The sequence below is a fragment of the Hippocampus comes genome, unplaced genomic scaffold (genome assembly GCF_001891065.2).
Source record: "Hippocampus comes isolate QL1 unplaced genomic scaffold, H_comes_QL1_v1.1 scaffold95, whole genome shotgun sequence".
In the NCBI taxonomy this organism is placed as follows: Eukaryota; Metazoa; Chordata; class Actinopteri; order Syngnathiformes; family Syngnathidae; genus Hippocampus; species Hippocampus comes.
This window is the reverse complement of record NW_017805778.1, coordinates 501,295-520,774: the sequence shown is the minus strand read 5'-3', so window position 1 is coordinate 520,774 and position 19,480 is coordinate 501,295. Positions and strand designations below refer to the sequence as shown.

At 40.9% G+C, this 19,480-nt stretch overlaps 1 protein-coding gene across 1 annotated transcript in view; it reads right to left on the bottom strand.

The window, feature by feature from the left end:
- nalf1b (NALCN channel auxiliary factor 1b) overlaps positions 1–19,480 on the bottom strand; it is a 77,610-nt gene that overhangs the window by 424 nt on the left and 57,706 nt on the right. The window contains exons 4-5 of the mRNA XM_019884671.1: positions 4,646–4,817; positions 6–287 (exon numbers count right to left, since the gene is read on the bottom strand). Coding sequence (XP_019740230.1) covers positions 6–287; positions 4,646–4,817 — 454 coding nt within the window. The remainder of the gene's footprint in view (positions 1–5; positions 288–4,645; positions 4,818–19,480) is intronic.

Sequence of the window (19,480 nt, the reverse complement as noted above, 5' to 3'; positions counted from 1 at the left end):
AGGGCTCTCCTCCAGAGGCGTGATGGCGGGGAGGCCCAAGCCTGTTGCATTGTGGGATGCAGTGAGGCTGGCGACAGTGTGTAGGAGGACGAGCACCAGCAGGCAGAGTTTGAGGCGGCTGTTACACAGTCTGCACGCTGCCGAGGAGCTGAGGGAGGTTCGGTGCTGGCACGGCGGGTGAGTTCTTTTCAACGTCCCCCGGGAGAGGTTGTCCACTTTCAAGTCCCACCGCACGTCGCAGCACTCTGCCTCGGGGTCCACGCCTGATGGATGATCCTCCAGCAACCCTGTCCGCCGTGCACGGGGCGGGTGGCAGAGAAACATATTCAACATTTAACCACAGCAGGCACAATGTACATATTTAAATTTTAAATAAGTCCTGCTTTTGCTCTTGGACTTTATTTTGAAGTACGCTATCTACTGCAAGGGTGGCACGGTGGCCGACTGGTGAGCGCATCCGCCTCACAGTGCAGAGGTTCAGGGTTAGGTTCCGGCTGCGGCTTTCCTGTGTGGAGTTAGCATGTTCTCCACGTGCCTGCGTGGGTTTTCTCCGGGTACTCCGGTTTCCTCCCACATTCCAAAAACATGGCAGATTAATTGAACACACTAAATCAGGGGTGTCAAATAGATGGCCCGTGGGCCCGAACCGGTCCCCAAGGAGGGTCAATCAGGCCAGCAGGATAATTTAAAAGTGAAAAAATACATAAAAGACACGGAATGAATATTTTAATAAGCTGCAATTCGTGGATCATCGGCTAGGGGGAACACTGTTTTGATCAGCGTAAAAGACAACATTGTTTTGATCAGAGAAGAAGACAACAGCAGTCTCAGCCAGAGAGGATTTCGGACCCGTCAGCAGATTTAAACAGCCACTTCATTTTGTCAAATGTTTCGTAAAAGATACGTTCATTACATTTCAACATTTTCCTAATGTTCTTGTGCTTCTTTCTACGAAAACAAAGACATGATATTTTGGTTATTTATAGCAGAGTATGGTATAATTTTAATGGTCCGGCCCACTTGACATCTACCGAGGCCGTATGCGGCCCACAATGTGAAATGAGTTTGACACCCCTGCTCTAAATTGTCCCTTTTAAGGTGTTCTTTTGGTAATGAGCAGTGTTGTGTTTGGGACAAACACACCTTTTGAAATTATAAATTCACTTAAACACACATAGGAAAATGTGTTATTGTGCCATGAAATCAGGGTAGAACTCATCTGTCTTCTGGTTTTCTATCACAAATGAATAAACGATATGTCCAACTTCAAGGAATCATCATATCGCAGCACAAACCGTTTTTTGATCTTCGGTAAAAAGTCTGTCCCTTGACAGCTCTTAATCGCTCACAATTTACAATCAATCCTCTTCAAACCTTCAGGGATTATTGCTCCGTGTCACAGCAAGAAGCCTATTGATCTTGTATCATTGACTGGTCAAACAGGATCATTCTAATCCTTGCCAAGGCGAGCATTACATTCAGGCAACAAATGGCGCTGCAAAATCGCACCGAAGTCGACGACAATCACGTTTGTCACAGCACAGTATGATTGCGAGCAACTTACATTAATTGATGAAACCATCTTTTTTTTTTTTGCACATTTCTGACAATGCATACGCACATGCACGCAAACATCCTATTGATGCAACAACAGTCTGAGCTGTGACATCTGCTTCGAGCTCATTTTCTGCCCTCGCCCGCCACCAAGGTTGTGATGCATGGAAAAGTGAAGTCCAGCTACAAAACAGTGTGTCCCTGTGAGTGAATGGGCTTTGTCCCGGTTGTTTTGGTTATAATCAGCGAAATATTGGATGGCAACAGGGTCGGACTGAACGTGTACTTCAAGTTAGAAGAGAGGAGGCACAAGAGGACACGTCATCGGCAGACAAACAACGCGGACAGAGGTGACACATATTGATATGAATGCGCTAACTCGTCACTCCTGTCCTCGCAAAGCCCGCCACAGTGGGAGATGAGAGGAACGGCTGGGCCGAAAACTCCAGCAGCGAGTGATGAGCCAATGCGCTCCCCCCGCTGGCGGCCCATTCAGGGCCCAATGAAAATGAAGCGACAACCCTGAGGAGGCGACAAACTTGGCAGGAGGTCAATGACGCCATCGCGACGGCGGGGGTTAAACATATCCTAGAGGACGCGGCGATGTCGGCAAGGTCGGGATAATCAACACCTTGTGACGCGAGAGGTAAAACATTGGGGTCAGTGGGGGCACTGGGGACAGGACTCCACAGCGCAAAGAGGGTTTGGAATCGAAATGTGGCTGGCCCACAGATACCGTGGCTCTCGGGTACTTTAAGTGTACAGCATATACAAGAGCGATATTGTATAAATTGAAACAGCTTTTAAATTATAACACTTTATTATGACTGCTTCGTTTTTCCCTATCTGTACAAGTGTGCAGAGTTGTCAATAAAACAACAATGCAGTGATACCTCGCACGGTTCATCTTCGTTGTTTCACAGATTTTTTTCATGTCGGTTTTTCTTCTGTTTTATTTCTCCCTTTTTGGAAGGTGTTAGCTTAAGCAAATATGGTATGATAGTTAAAAAAAAAAACAACTCTATGCACATGACTGTTGATTGTGAAAGTGTGTGCATTGTATTTTATATACCACAACTACATATTTCTTCAAATCATGGCCCTAAATGAATTCTATCCTCCCTTTGGAAAAACAACTGGACGTTTCAAAAGAGGCCTGTAATGGCTTCAATGTGATTCATAATATAACCTGTTGTGGTTGACGAATTGTATTTTTCTCATTATTATTACAATAACGGGGCAGATGCGGACAGGTTCCTGTGAAACTTTTCCATTTTGAGAAAAATAAAGCTGAGATTACAAAAAAAACCCAAAACAAAAACAATGATATTCGTCATTAGAGAAAACTATACCATCAGATTATGATAGATATATTTTTTAATGAGATACTTCTACTGGCTACACGAATACAGAATAAGAGGATATAAAGCATAGTGACATAAAACAGCATTTGTAAAATGTTCACAAATATCCATCTGTCACAGGAACTAATTCAGCCTTAATAGTTAGTCGAAAAACGAAGTCTCTTCTGCAACGACGACGCTGTAAAAGCCATTCAAGTCCACCAGGGGGCGACATCCATATGTCTATATTATTTACAACAAACGTGTCTGGTCCTACTCAGCCAGCACAGGGACCAAACTTCACTTTTCTCATTCATGTGTGTGTCAGTTGAGAATTGAGCAAGTTGTGACTTATTTTCAGTGTCCATGCGTTGCTTTTAATGGCAACTTTGCCCCCACCAACAGAGCCGCTACGCAGGCATATATATCGAAGAGATGGGCTGCGAAACGCGCGGGCGTACCTCGTTTTGTATTCAGATTTGTGGCTGGTGCCATGTACATCAATGCGAAGCGTGCAAAACTTGATCAATGACTCACTTCAGGATTAAAACGTCAACATCAGAAAAAAAAAACTTGGACTGTAACTGTGGACTGTAGAGCACTATGGGGAGGTGGGGTGCAGCATATCGGCCATACGGTTCTGCTAAAATACGTTCTCTTAAGGAACTTTAACTTTGGTCTGCTCAAAACTTTCCCACTTGTTTTTCTACTGTTTTATATTAAAATGCAATTGAATGCATTTTCTCCAGAGCCCAAAATATTCACATCTGTTTCTATTATTTTATTCAATGACCACTAAAATCCATTGAAATTAAAAATGTTTGCTTTGGTAGAGCAAATCATGTTTTGATTCAAATGTGATTAATCGACATTAGTTAGTTACAAAGCTTGTAATTAATTAAGATTTTTTTTTCACCGTGTAAGTCCCACTGGAGTACCTGGAGAAAACCCATGTTAGCACTGCAGCAAGGAGAGCTCGAACGGAGAGTCAAAACGAAAACTTCAGAACTGTGAGGCAGACAAGCTAATAATATTCCTCATTGCTGCTTGGAGCAACATCCCGTCATTAATAATTAACACCCCCTCATGACTGCATATTTTGTTTTTTTTTCCACTTTTCATGTGCCGCCTCACCTCAGCTCCTCTTACAATTCACTGCTCGTAATGTTCCCCCTCACCAGTCACCAGACTTCATTCAAAAAAAAAAAAAAAAAAAGGTCGCAATTTCTACTCGGAGGCTGTGAGCCAAGATTCAAATCGGGAACCCGTCGACTGTGAAGCAGTCTCGAACCGCTCTACCTTGCTGCCCTCTGGCAGTACATTTAATGAAACATCACAAGGCTTTATTAATTCCAGCAATGCCACAAAGTGACAGTATTATTCTGCAAACACCTTCTTGTTCCTTCTCCACTTTTGTTTCTGTCAGATGTGTGAGTAGTTTGACTGTATTTTAGTTTTATTTAATCTTATTATACGATGGTTAACTCTTCTTAACACTTGTATTACTGTTGGGAAATGTTACAATGCTAACAGAATAGATTTTCAAGATGGTGACAGTTGAAACTAAAAATCCTGCTCCGCCGTATAAGAAACCGATGCCGTGTATGCCTACATCGCTGCATGCTATCGTAATAAACACATTCAAGTAACAACAGATGACTTTATATTGTGAAAGTGTGGCGAACAAAAATGTCTGGGAGGTACATGATGGTCATCTGTCTTTTCAAAATGAGAATCAAGAAGCATACCTGTACATATAAAACTGGGGCTGCCTCCGTGAATGAGATCGTCATTGTCGGGCAGGACAAAGGGGCACCGCTGCTGCACCTCCAGGCAGTATTGACTACAGGGGATTCTCTTAGTGCAGTGCAACTGGGTGGTCTGGAAGTACTGAGAACACAGCCACGGCTTGTACGCCAACTACAGGTGAGGGGGAGACACAGAGACAAGACCATTGAAATTTAATTTTGACATTTTTACAAACGAGTGAGCACAAAGCTCCCCCAAGGCTTCATCCAGATTTTGTTTCATATCCAAGCTGACAAAAAGTTGCGAGATGCTATATGAGCACAAGTTCAGGCTTCCTCCCATGACATTCGGGAGATGATGAATGAGATTTCCCAATTTAGGTCAGAATCAGTAGTTTGGTTTGAAATTACAACTGCTGAATCTTCATATGCAAAGCAAATACTCTGATAACACTTTGACTGATAGCGATGATGTCTTGTCAGCAAAGTGCACAGGGATCGTCCTCGAAAAATGAATACAAATCCAAGTTCATTTATCAAAAACTATCGATGTTGCGCACAATCTACATGACCCCCGACCAAAACAGCTAATTTATTGAATTTTTTAAAATGAATATTGTTCATTGAAAAGCATAAGATAGTAACGAATCAAAAGTAAATAGAAAAAATGCAAATGAAATTATTATTAAACTATAAAATGAAATGAAATATAAAATAAAAATAAATTTGGATAACATACAAACAAAAACTTAAAAAATAAACATGTATTGTAAATATTGGGCCTGGACATTGTTTCAAAATGCACAGCCATAAGTTAAATATGATTCAGGTCCAGTCAGAAAATAAGCCAATGTTTTATTTGGATTCAACACAAAAAATATCCGTCTGCCTTCATAGATGACAACAGAAATCAGAAAACATCTCCTGCTGAGAAGCTGAAATTCCAAGGACTTGGATAATTTTTTCAATTAAAAAAGATATCCAAACAATTAATTGACTCATTAAAAGAATGATTCATTACATTGATAATCAACTTATTGCCAAATAATCTACCAATCCCTGCACCTCTAATAAATATATCTATATATTTCAAAAATACGAATATATAAAATATCCGAATACATTTTAATCTGAAGCATGAAATAAGAAAAGTCATTGAACCAACTAAGAATAACAAGTTGAACATAAAAACTTCAGTAATAAAATATTCCTTAAGAGGCAGACTAACCAGGGGTCTCTTGTTGACACCAATTCAAACAACATTACAGTTTAACAAATTATATGTAATCACAATCTGGAAACTGCGCTACATGAATGATCTTTTTTTTTCTCACCTACAATTTGGATACTGTTGTGCTATTCTTTTCCTCGCACAACAAGGTGGCAGACGCACTATGTGGTATTATTATCACCCGCGGTCATTAGCTGCTATTTCCTGTGAATCACTGCGAGGTCTGCAAGTTAAGCTAGCACCTGCTGGGAGTTAATCGGTGCGCCTAAAAGCAAAGCAGAGAGTGCAAAACCTGACGGCACGTTGAATAAATACGACAGTGTGAATGTCTTTGCTTTTGTTTGATATGGAATTGTCTCGTTGTGACAAAAAAAAGGCAAAATGTGAAAATAAGTGATTGTTGGAGACTGGACAAGTTCAGAATTGTCTATGTTGATGTTTTGAATAATTAAATTTGTTGTGTGTACATCACCCATAGAATTTATTTTGTGATTTCCACACTGGATTTTCTGTTTTGGTGCACTCTTTTGATTTTCTTCGTGCCATCGAAGGTATCCTGAATTGAAGTTTTTTCGGAGGCGGTCTTTGAACGCTTCTTAGCGGAATGAAAAAGAGAAGGCACGTTGTCGGAGAGAAAAATGTCTGTGTTTGGGAGTTTTAAAGAAGTAATAAAGTGTACGTTTAAAAACAACAACACTGGAGCTCTTTTTGTCTCGGAGCTGCAACATAATCACCGCTTAAAAAGAGTTTTTGGATCTTTCCCCAGTACTTCGCGCCTGGGTGGAGGTCTGTATAATCATTTCATGTGCTGCATGACATTTTCAATGACATCATTATGTAAATACAGCTTTCAATAAATACAGTTGGGCGTCGCTTTATGCATGACCGATCATGTCAACGTGCAGACATATTTACACGCGGGCTAAAATGCCACGTGCTGATAATAATTACGTTTGAAATCAAAAGATAAGCTTGGCTGCACAGTGCACACAAATACACACACACACACGCACACACCCACACACACACACACACACACACACACCGCCCTTCTACCTCATCTGATAGCATAGTGTGAATGTCAGAAAATGTGCTTAGAAGACCCGATGTCACGGGTGCATTAGGCTAATAGTCCTAAATGAATGTGTGAGAAAATGTGATCGTACACAGCCATCTTTTGCTCCTGAGTGACGTTTTCCATTTCATCTTGGCTGTTACCGATAAAGACTCTCAGAGCTATTTTCTACCTTACATTATAAACCTCGCTGTAAATGTGTCCAGTGGTGTTTGTTTTCACAGCGACTCAGCAAAATGCCACCTCTACCCCAACAATAACATAAAAAAGTGCACGGACGACAGTCTGACTGGCTATTTTTGCGCACGCACGTACACACACACAAATCAATGAGTGCACCTCTGTTGTTGGCGATGCTATAGGAGGCGCCCGAGGCAAACACTGTCACTCAAGACAGCAGTTCAAAAAACATGCTTGAAGTTGCCCCAAAACAGAGGAATCATGTTGGACATCACACAATGCTAATGAAGCAGAGGACAGCTTTGAAAAAGCATCTCTTCTATAGAGGGAGACTCCACAAGGGGCTGCAAATTCTGTACACCCGACCGCCGTGTGCGGCCTCACATAACGCACACGCCAGAAACCACCAGGGGTTGTCACCCATGTAACCGCACTCAACCTCAATTCAGCAACCATCAAACGAACATCTTTGCATGGTTTGACATTTTCATTGGTTTTTGCTGACTTCCATTCAAACACACGTCATCCAAAAGATGAACCATAGTAAGGCAAGACATCATGGAAGACAACCTCAGCGTACCTCATACATCTGCCAATTCAGCAGGCGTCAAACGATAACTCACCGTGTGCTTCTTGCTTTTACATTTATTTTTGGGGGGATGTTTGGTGACTTTTTTTTTTTTTTAAAGCAACACTTAACACAAAAGATGGAAAGGCATCATGCTTAACGTCAAGCAAGACAATATCAGGGTACCTCTCAGTGAACCATCATTATGAGCATTGGGATTAAGTTAAACCATACTTGTTTATTTTAACTTTTTATCTCTCAAAATAGAGGGGAGGCATCAATGACGTGAGACCACAGTGTCACGTCTTGTTTTCATTATTAAAAGGGACGTTTGCAGCGTTAATAGTGCTAGCAAGATCTGAATGTAGCCCAACTTCATTCATTACAAAACCTATTCCAAGACTGTGACACACTCACACGTGCATGACAGCAATTCTCAAAGACATTCATGGCATGAAATCATGAAGTGTGCGGTCGTGATCAGAGAATGCATATTTAGTTTCAAACAAATAATAGCACTGGCAATAGTAAGCTCGCATCAGCATTGCTGCTCACATAAGCAATGTTTGCTACATGGTTAGCATGATTTATTCATAAATGGACTGCTACCATAACACGAAATGTTAATCCGACGTCACTTTTCAATGTTCTGAGCTGCCATAGCTCAATTCTCTCAACTTTAGTTTACTAATCTTACGCCCAGCTGTTGTCAAATAACAGGTGGATATCCTGCCATGGTTTCACGAAAGTTCCTGAATCCCAAGGTAACAGTCGAGTCGGCGTGGCTGCGACCGCTATGAGCGTGCCCTCAAATACATAGAAAATAAACGTGACCCTTTTTACTTTGCCGTCGCTTTGAGCAGCTCTCCAACCATCGGTCTACAGTAGAAGCACTGAAAGGACCGCTGATCCATCATGCTACTGTCGTATCTCCAAGACGCTAATGGGGACAGCCAGTGAGAGAGATAAAAATGGCTTGGAAATCTTGTCGGGATGGAACCAAATCACTCATAACTTCTCTTCACTTGCTTCATCTTTTTTTTTTTTTTTTTTTTTACTGCTTTCTCCTCACTTTCAAAGTAAGTGAGTTTGAGGTCAGCCAACTAGCACGCTGCCATTTCTGCTGCCACACATCTTTCACACTGTCAAATGACTGCAATACACTCGTAACAACCCGCAGGTTAGTTTAACCAACAGCCCCTTTCGTCATCTATCGAGTGGATTGAAAAATACAAACTTTTGACTTCCTTCGATCATTTTGAAGCCATTGTAAAGGTCATGCACTCCAGTGAATGTTTTAAATCTAAGGCGCACGGCAAAAGAAAGGGATTAATTAAGGCCCTGCTGAGAGGCTTTTTAAAGGGAAACATTTTAAAAGCCTCATTAGTGTACACTCATTCTCTGTTAAAAAATAAATAAATAAAGAAGAACGCTGCAGTGAGTGCAGTGTGCTACTACTAATGGAATGAAGAATGGAATTACTAAGGCGTGAGTGGAGTTGATATTCATGGCAAAATGGCACAAAGAATTGACATTTATTATAAAGCTGTCTAATAGACAGCTGTTGGGGGCATAATAAGGGATTAAAAGACACGAATGTAGAATAAAGTACATGAAAGAAAAAAACTAATGTGAATGAACGTATTTTGTTTCTGTAAATTTCTTCTGTATGACATGTAAAAGAAGGGATACTTTATGTCATTGATGAGACATTGTGGGCCCATTTTCATTCTTTGGCTTTCAACTTGGCTTGTGACTGTACCTGTTTTAGGGTTATGTTGTTTTCATAATTTATTTATTTTTTTACTTTGTTTTATTGTTTTAAGTGATTTATGTTTAAGGTGTTTGATATCATGATGTATTAGTTTTTCTTGTATCTGTGTACAGCACTTTGCTCCAGCTGTGGTTATTTTTAAACTGCTGAATAAATAAAGCTGAGTTGAGAGTTGAATGACCAACTGACCGACCGACAGACCAAGTAAACCACTAACCAACAAATTCACAGAGTGTCTGGCTAACTAAAGAGCTAACGTAACAACCAAGGCATGCTAACTGACTGAATGATTGCCTACCCAAATAAACTGCTAACTAACTCACCGACAGACAGATTAACTAAAGAGCTAACATATCAAAGGCACGCTAACTGACTGAACGATTGGCGACCCAACTAAACTGCTAACTGACTGCGAAGTGACTGCTAAGTGACCAACCAACCGACTATCCCACTAAACATCTAAGTAAATCAACCAAACAACTGAATAACTGACGGACCGACCGACTAACCGATGGAGCAACAAAACAGCTAACCAACCAACCGACCAACTTGACTTAATAACCAAATATCTACCCAACTGCAATTCATTGCCTTTCACTGCCAAAAGGTAAATACAGAGACATTTTCAGGACTGTAAACATAAATGATTGGTGATAATTACAACTTTAAACTGCAGTCGACTACTGCATATTAGCCACCCACAGATTCACATATTCACTGAGTTTTTTTTTTTCTTTTGGATTCCCTCCCATCCCCCCATTTAAACCCCTGTTTTCATTTTCAGAAATGTGTATTGAGCGTTTACTTTAAATCATAGTCTCAGGCCACCAGTTGCCCATCCCTAGCTTAGAGTATATACAGGAGCTCCTCTTTTGATCTCTTGTGATGCACTTATTCTTGTTGTGGCTTTTGGTTGCTCATTTCATCCATACCCTGAGCTTTCCTCACCCGCTCTGTGGGGACAAGACTCTCCGATTGGAATATTTAATTATAGTTAAGCTAATAAGATTGTAATTGATGGAAGACCTTTACTCTGCTCTGTGGTATTGGTCTTAAGTGGCCTTGCATGCTTCTGTCCTGTCAGCAGTTCTGTATTATTACTATTTTTGGGGGGGGGGGGGAGCTCCTGTAGCAGCTAGCAGCATATAGATGCATGCAGCATTGTCGATGACATCTAATTCAACCATTTGCATTTTGGATCTTTTGGCTTCATGGACTTCTTATTGTTCCACACTGCAGCGTGTAATCATAAAAGTACTGCTTTGAAGATAAGTACAAACTTTGTTTTCATTTGCATATTTCTCAAACTGAATTATTGACCCAATTGATTTTTACAAATTAGATAATTAACAAGCGGGTCTATTGAAATTAGTTCAGATAGAGAGAGAGAGAAAAAAAAAGCTGCGCGTTCCTGTCGGGATGCTCTTCTGTGAAATATGCCTCCTTTGTTTTTGACACAAATCAGCCAAAGAAGAGTATTTATTTTAGTCTCAAGATTAATCAGTGCAGACACCGTCCGCTGCAGGCGAATGTAATTACCTCCACATGCAGTCAGACATTAGGATTATGATTATGATGATTATTATTGTTATTATTGTGGTTATTATTCGATGAGGCCTCTGCGGCATTTGATGGAATGAGCTGACCGCTCAAGCGGCGAAATATCTCAGGTCATATGGAGGGTGTTATGTAGTGGCAGCCGGCGAGCTAACACACACAATTCCAACAGAACTCGAATACCAAAGAACAGTAATCCCGTGCCTGAAAGTGAATGCGCATCTTCACATTTTTTTTTCATCTCTGATAACCTCACAATTCACATTTTTTTTTTTTTTGCATTCTAAAATGTTGCACAATGGTGCCAATGCCCTGTGGAAAGAGGAATTGGTCTCAATGAAGTAGGTTAAAGTTCCAGTCAACTCAGAAGCGATGTGCGTCAGTGTATCAAACCTTTTAAAATGATTTATTCCATTTTCATTATTCCCCAAATGGCTGATTGCTGAATAAATAAAGACTTCCCTCACAATAGACATGTAATGGTTAATGCATTATGACACACGCTATGATGTCATGCACCTCATCCTCTAGTAATGGAAATCCATATTGGAGTATTTTTGACATGTTGACAAATTACACTCAAACTCGTAAAATAGTGTATAACTTTAAACATCTCACAATGATATAATAAACCCCCGGAAAGTTCATCTGATGACTTTTTCCTGCTTATTCAGTTGCATCTAAATGCAAAAAGTAAAGCTCCACAACGTGCATCAAAGGCATCAATGCGTGCTACAGACACTCGCTATCACATAAAAGTATTATGAAACCACAAAAGCTGGCGTTTTAACAGGGCTGTCTAAGTAGACTTACTATGTTCGCTGTACCCGCACATCAGTGGGTCAATAAAGGCAAACTAAGCGTGAACTTAGATGTCAGCTAAAAACAAACTGTTAGTTTATGCTTGATGGTTGCAAATGCTGCGCCGGATGTAAGTGGCTGTGATGCTTTTCTGTGTAATGTGAAGTGAATGATTGCTCTGCGTGCGTGCTCGTGCAATGACAACCCTGGGGCACCAGCATTTTAAAGCATGTAAACAATGTGTAGAAAATATAATATTATGAAAACAACGTCAGAATATTATCCTCAGAAAATCACAAATAAATCCTAAGAGTTTGACTTTATTTTCTGATAGGAATGATTTTTGCTATTTTTTGATTTTATTTTAACATTCCAACCTTTTGCCACAGTTGAATCATTTCTTCGTTTAATTATGACATATATGTTCTGAAAAAATATTTTGTCAACACAATCAAAGTATTTCAACCTTATTTTCTGTACGAATCATGACTTACCAGGTGTAACTTTTTTCTCATCAGCTTAGTTATCCGGTACTCGTGGAGGTTGCCGATACCAGTGACGATACAAAAAAAAAAAAAATCTGACATTGAGTAAGTCCTCCTCGGCAGGAGTTAGGGCTGTACTATGGCAGAATGACACAATCATCATCTGCATCAGAAAGAAAGGTGTTTGTTCAAAATTTTTTGTCATTGCGTTCAATAAAATATGATATAATCAAAAGTACAAGCGGTATCTGTACTCGGCATTGGTGAGTACTCACTGAGTGAATACTCATACTTGGTCACTCTGTATTGAACATCCCAAATTTAAAATCAATATGAGCTTGCTGAATCGGAGCGCAACAATGCCTCAGAGTTTGAAAAGGAGTCATTGGGAGTGAAAATCTTCGAAAATGACCCATTCATTCATTTTCTAAAGCGTATCTTGCCCAAGGTCTCTTGACTCTAAATTACAGATTTAATATTGTTAAAAATCAACAGCAGTCTTGCTTCGACATCGAGAAAAAATCCTTTTGGATGCAACCAAAACAAACCTTTTATGGCTACTATACAGTAAGTCATGATTCTAAAACTATATACTGGTTGTTGATATCATTGAAGTCTATATCAACTATATTCTTAAGCCAACAGCCCTCAATGAGAGGGACAGAGGGGCTTATCATAAATCATTGCGAGGGTTTGAGTGGACAAAGTGAATGAAAAGCATTCTCCCCTGGGAGAACTAAGGCACAAAACAAAGCACAGATGCTTGAGGAGTCTATAAAAAGCGCAAAGAAGGGGGACAGCATCTGTACAAGAATCACCGTGTGAGTTGTAAGTGTGCACTTGTGAGCTGTAACAGAAGCGATTTCAAAAACAAGTCCAGACAGGAATTGAACACATCACACTCTGCTAGTTTTTGCTTTAAAGCTCGTCATGGCGTTATAATGTCGTGTTAGTCCTTATCATACTTTGGGAGATTGATTCTCTCCCGCTAGTGCAGGGGTGGGCAACTTTGGTCCTCGACGGCGGATATCCTGCATGTTTTCCCTCCTCCAACACGCCTGATTGGAATGATGAGCTCATCAGCAAGTTCTGCAGAAGCCTAATAATGATCTTGATCATTTTTTTTCTTTTTTTTCAGTTCAAAAACTTTACATTTAATTAGGATAGGGAACAAGTGCCATAAATACAGCCACCTCTGCAGCATGACCGACGCTAGCAATCGATGACAAGACAGCAAATCCGGGCCATGAAGCGATATCCCCTCACAGACTTTTATATAACAAGCCTGCGTCTTTCCAACACGTAACAAACTACTTTCCAAAGACTGCACAGCTCTGGGGTGTGTCAAATTTGCCTTGTGTGACAACGACAGTGACTGAAAGGTTCTGGGATGCTGTTGGGTGAGACCGCGACATTGTTTGGTGGGGGAAAAAAAAAAAAGCATCAATAAAAGTTTTAAAAATCAATCTGTGACATCTTTCATTGCAAAGCAAATCCCCCATGTTGCAACATGGAGACCCGCTGCTATTCATAAAAAGCGGACCATGTGTTTACAAATTTGTTTTTATGGCTATATTTAGCTATGACCTATGCACTGTGAGTCGAAGCGCTCATCACTCGATCACTGTGCCGCCCTACTCGAATTTTGTTTTTTAAAAATATTTTTAACACAAGTTCTACTATACTTAAAGAGAGTACTTTCCCCACCTATGGTAGTCAACAGTAAAATGCTGAAGAACTTGAATGGCAAGGTTGCCTTGAAAGTCCTTGTAAAACGCAAGGGTCGCGAGGAGGCCTCGATACTCAACAAGCCCCGGAGCATTTTCTTTTGACCTCTTGGGATGTGTGGGAATCTTCAAAGCAACAGGGGAGACTTCACTTTTAATTCGACGCTGATAGAAAGATCAATGAACTGCTGAAACGGGCGTGGAGGAGATCAAATCCAAAAGCCACGAGAGCGGCTGAAAGCTCAGGATAACTCCCCCCTGCAATACGGTAAATGATATATGGAGGTCACGTGACTTTGATGGAAGACTTCAGCTGGAAATTAATCTTTTTCCCTCTGTTAAATATCACCATTAAGGGGTATGCCGGAGCTTCATAAGGCACCACACACACACACACACACACACACACAAACGGAAGCAGAAGAGACAAAAGCTGCTTCATCACGTTGCTTTCACGGTGCCATAAATGTTGTAAAATTAACCAGCTCGTGCATGTCCAAAAACCAAAAGGTATAAGGCTATGTAATAGCTTGTCACTAACTGTTTAAAACTAAAATATGACGTATATAAGTAGTATGACAGAATAGAGCAGTGACGACTACCTCCATGTTCGCGCGATCGCGTTCAATGTAAAATGGCATCATTATCTGTTGACAACATTTTCACACATTTTACCAAGCCGGAAACTCCAAAACAATATGGATTGTAGTAAAGTGACAGATTAACATGTACGGACACGTGACTTAATCAGCACATGGGCAGCTATCAGCGCTGAGGAAATGGTGTTAATAGAGGGCTTGTACAGACCTATCCAGGGGGGCTGGTGCAAACTCTCGACCCCATGTGGCCATGAATACATGCACACTCATCCGCATCAATCAGCATTGAAGGACTAATGAAAAATTTGGTTTTTCCATTTTGTTTAAGTGATGCATATTTCAAACATAAGCAGAATTTATTGGTCTTTATAAGTGGAGTGGGGGGAAAAAAATAAAAATAAAAATGTTCTCCCCGGGTCTGTGTGGGTTTTCTCCGGGTACTCCGGTTTCCTCCCACATTCCAAAAACATGCATGGCAGGCTGATTGAATACTCGAAATTGTCCCTAGGTGTGAGTGTGAGCGCGGATGGTTGTTTGTATGTGTGTGCCATGCGATTGGCTGGCAACCGCTTTAGGAGATTTATTTGACCTAAGAATAACAATGACATAGGCCTCATCTATAAATCATCCCTCCATTTTCCATATCGCTTGTCCTTAGCTTTAGCCTCCCATTTAAGATTAGGCAAGAGGGGGAGCACCCCCTGAATGGTCGCCAGCCAGTCGCGGATCTTAACAACAAAACACTGAACCCATCACAGAGGATACTCTGCTCATTTTGTGGGGTAGTATTTTAAATGGTTGAATTTAAACGCACATAAAATGAGATCCTTTTTTCCTTGAGAGGAAAAATCGTATCGATTGACGAAATGCAATTCACTGAAATGGCTTTACGCTGCGACTCCAAACTCAACAGTTTACCAGCGTTTAAAAATGAAAGGCTTTCCTGATTACGTTTGACATTTATTCACGAGCAAGAGGGGAAACGTCTTTCTTGGTATCGATTATGTAAACTCGGCACGGTGCTTCGCTCCGTGCCGCTTTCCGCACCGTCTTGTGAGATTCACTTTACAGTGTGTAATGAGAATTTACCACAACAGGCTGCTACACGGTGGCCTCACATGGGCAAGCGGCTTGTGGCTCATTACCCAAGGTTATTTCAAACGTCCTCTTCCAAATCCAGGCTATGGCAGCCGCTCCATACAATGTGTCGAGGTACTGTTTTTCATTTCATTGTTTTGTATTCATCGTTTAAAAATGTTTCCCAAACCACTATTTACAGTAAAAAAAAAAAATACTATATATATATATATTTTTTTTTTACTGCATTAGTCTAAGTAAGTAATAGATAATCCGGTCCACCTTACACACAAATTTGGATTATGTTGCCACCGCAGCAATGGAACTTCACCCAGCGATGTGCAGGTAAGGTTCCTGACTGATGAGGCAGTCGGACATAAAAATATGAACCCATAATAGATAAGCCTACATTTCAATTTGGGTTGCTTTTCTGACCATAAGAGTAACTAAATATGCCACACACATTCATGAACTATGTTGAACGTCAGCATGTGTTCACGTTTTTTTTTTTTGGTGATGCAAAGACAAACAGCAACGTTTCTTGCGTCAGTGCTCGGCAATAAATGTGTGCATAGTCACCGGAGGGATGGAACATGCAATGCTTCCCTTCACTTCCTGCCTATGTATTTGAACAGGAAATACAGTGCACACATATGTCTATTTCAACGTTGAAATCATTGGGAATTGTTCAATTGAAAAGAAAATCAGCGTAAAGCACTGGACCAGAGACCTAAAATGGAACGTAATTTAACATTTATTCTTCAGATGCAGGGAAAGGGACAGCAGGGGGTCGGCGCTGCCTCACATGCCTACCGTGACCGAATGTCCCTGAGTTCATCATGACCCGATGACCTCCAAGGACCTGCAAACAAGTGTAATCACGAGGCAGCCCGATGTTTCGTACAAGCAGCTGTGTGACCCAAAAGACCTTGTAGACAGTATGTACAGTAGCACATACCTAATTAATACAACCTATCTTTAAAAAAAAAGATACTATTTTTGCTGTTCCGAGTGCTGATTACAATATTATTGAAAATATTGCCATGACGCCATGCAAGCTGCGCACGGTGTAATCTTTGAAGCCAGCCATGGCAGATGACAGCAAGTGTGACATTAGGTCAACATCTGAGCGGAACTTTCAATTTTTAACGTCAAAACTCCTCTGAAAAAAATAAAAAGCACTGGTGAGCATGCAGTGTGCTTGGACTGATAACAAGCAATTATTTTACAGTAGGAAATGGAGTGTCGAGAATCATTATACAGTAAGACATAAATTGTTTATACACGAGTGTGAGTCACAAACTAATTCCCTGCTGGAAATATTAACGAAACAATCATAGCCAAAAGTGACTACTGTGGCAAATATGGTTTGTTTAAACAGGTTCCCCCTATGTGAGCATGCTTCCTTATGTTGCATGCAACCTCTTTTTTTTTTTTTTTTCCCCCCCCCCCCCCCAACCCCAATTCTGCTGCTGTCGACTGCAAATTACCCCAGTGTGGGACAAATAAAGGTTATCTTATCTTATCTTATGTATATACTGAAATGTAGGCTTGGGTGGGATCAAAGGATTGGAAGCCGGCGGAGAGTGTGTGACAGTTTTTGATCAAAGGTAAGGCGAAGAACAAGAGCTGCAATGACTCAACTCATGTCAGCCAGGCTGCTCTTTTCACCTACTTTTCGCTCGCGAGCTGAGAGACTTTGTTGTACAAGGAGGTACTCAGCTCAGAGGCCTGGTGTTTTAAGGGCAAGTTACGGTGCAGCTGGAGTGTTGAAAGACCCTGTAAGGCAAAAACAAATATTGTACAGTGGTACCTTGAGATAAGAGTGGCCTGTGGTTCCGGTGGGTTTTTTATTTTATTTTATTTTATTTTTTTGCTTCGACTTGTGAATGCTGTTTGGTGGCACTCAACTCAACCCGTTTGACAGATTCTTTGAAAGAGAGGCTTCAAATTGTTCATTGCCTCTCCCCATCGAAGTTAACTGACAAAAAAAAAAAAAAAAACATTTTCAGTACAGAATGTGCATTTAAAACAACCAGAGTAAAGTCAGTTTAGCTTAATGCTAACAAATAGTGGAAAATGGCAAAAAACAATATAGAAATACTCCGAGGCATATATTGTTCATCCGTTTTATAAAAAATACAAAATAAAAATACTGAGAAACTCTTCTTTGTACGTGTCTCCGTGCCTATATTATTCCTCCCACAGGTGGCCCTGGTGCACAGAAGGAACGTCACAATGCTCACTGAATTGAAGCAAAAAATGGGGCAAACACTGTTAGATTTTTTTGGGTAGGCTGGAACCAATTTATTGCATTTCCATCCATTTTAATGGCAAATTATCTAAATATTTTGGGTTACAAGCCTTGTCACTGAATGTCACTGAAAATTAAGCCATTGTCTCCACTCTAAAATGAAGTGTGATGGTGCCCGCTAAATGCTCGTAAACCTTACACCGCTCAACAGTTAACTGCCAATCAAACATAATTTCTGTAGATGGCAGCGTATACGTGCGCTCTGGTAATTTACACAATGTAGGAGGCTCACCTTCAAAAGTGAATCGGCACTGTGGACGATAATTGTCAATAAGCATACAAGCTAATTGACACAAATTGGGGATGACAATGTGACTGCCAACTGCTCACCCAACAGTATTTAGGAAAAAAAATCCACAATTTCACTTTACGGGCATTTTAAATGCAAGTTTAGTTCACAAACAAAATAGATTGGGACTCCAGTGGAGTAAAGTCACTGTTTTGATGACTTGTGAATTAACCAAAATGAAAGGACTTGAGACTTGACTTGGACTTGAGAGTGAAAGACTCACGACCAGACTTGAGAAATGGTGACTTGAATGACTGATTGTTGATTCTTGTTCATTTAACATGCTCGGTTTGAAGATGAAATATTAAAAGAATTAGTTTTGTATGCGAGCGCACGCTGAGAATTCCACCATCATGATTGGAGGATTCGCCTGTCAATCTAGGAATGGCACTGTCATGATTGGAGGATTATTCTGTAACTCAGTCTAAACCGCTCCCTCACGACAGAGCAGCACAAAGTCTCACTTGAGATGGCGCTGTCATTATGGTCGCTTTTTTGTTTTAACAACAAACGGCCAGAAATTTGAAATGCGGAAAAATTAGAGACAAAAACAACCAGCACGGTCATATAGGCAAGACTCGAGATTAGCTGCTTTGTTGTCACCCAAAAAAAAAAACCCAACACTAAAACCGAGACATTCAAACAGGATAAATTCAGTCCTGCAATCGAGCTGTCAGTGGGCGGGTGAGGATGAGGGGGGGTGGTTTGTGTGTGTGTGTGTGTGTGTGAGTGTGTGTGTGGGGGGGGGGGTCTGGTGGGAGACGCAAACATTAGAAGAGGAGAGACTGGAGATAAATTGTTCATCCCTTCCGTCCCTCCCTTCTGCCTCACTCTCTCTCAAGATGACGATCTGAGAGTGTGTGTGTGTGTGTGTGTGTGTGCGTGTGTGTGTGTGTGTGTGTGTGTGTGTGAGCGCGAGACTGCAGATAGATTCTGATGTTCTCATTTATGTCTTAATGATTGGGTTAGTATGCAGTTTGTGCTCTGCAATGCTGCGCTTAGACAGAAAGCAAGATCACAGGGGTGCATACGCCGCCAGATGAAATGATTAGCACACACACACAGACACGCACGCACACACACACACAAACATCTGAGCCTTTTTCCAATACGTGTCCTGACAGTATAGTTTGCCAAGCCAAGCATGCATACAGTATG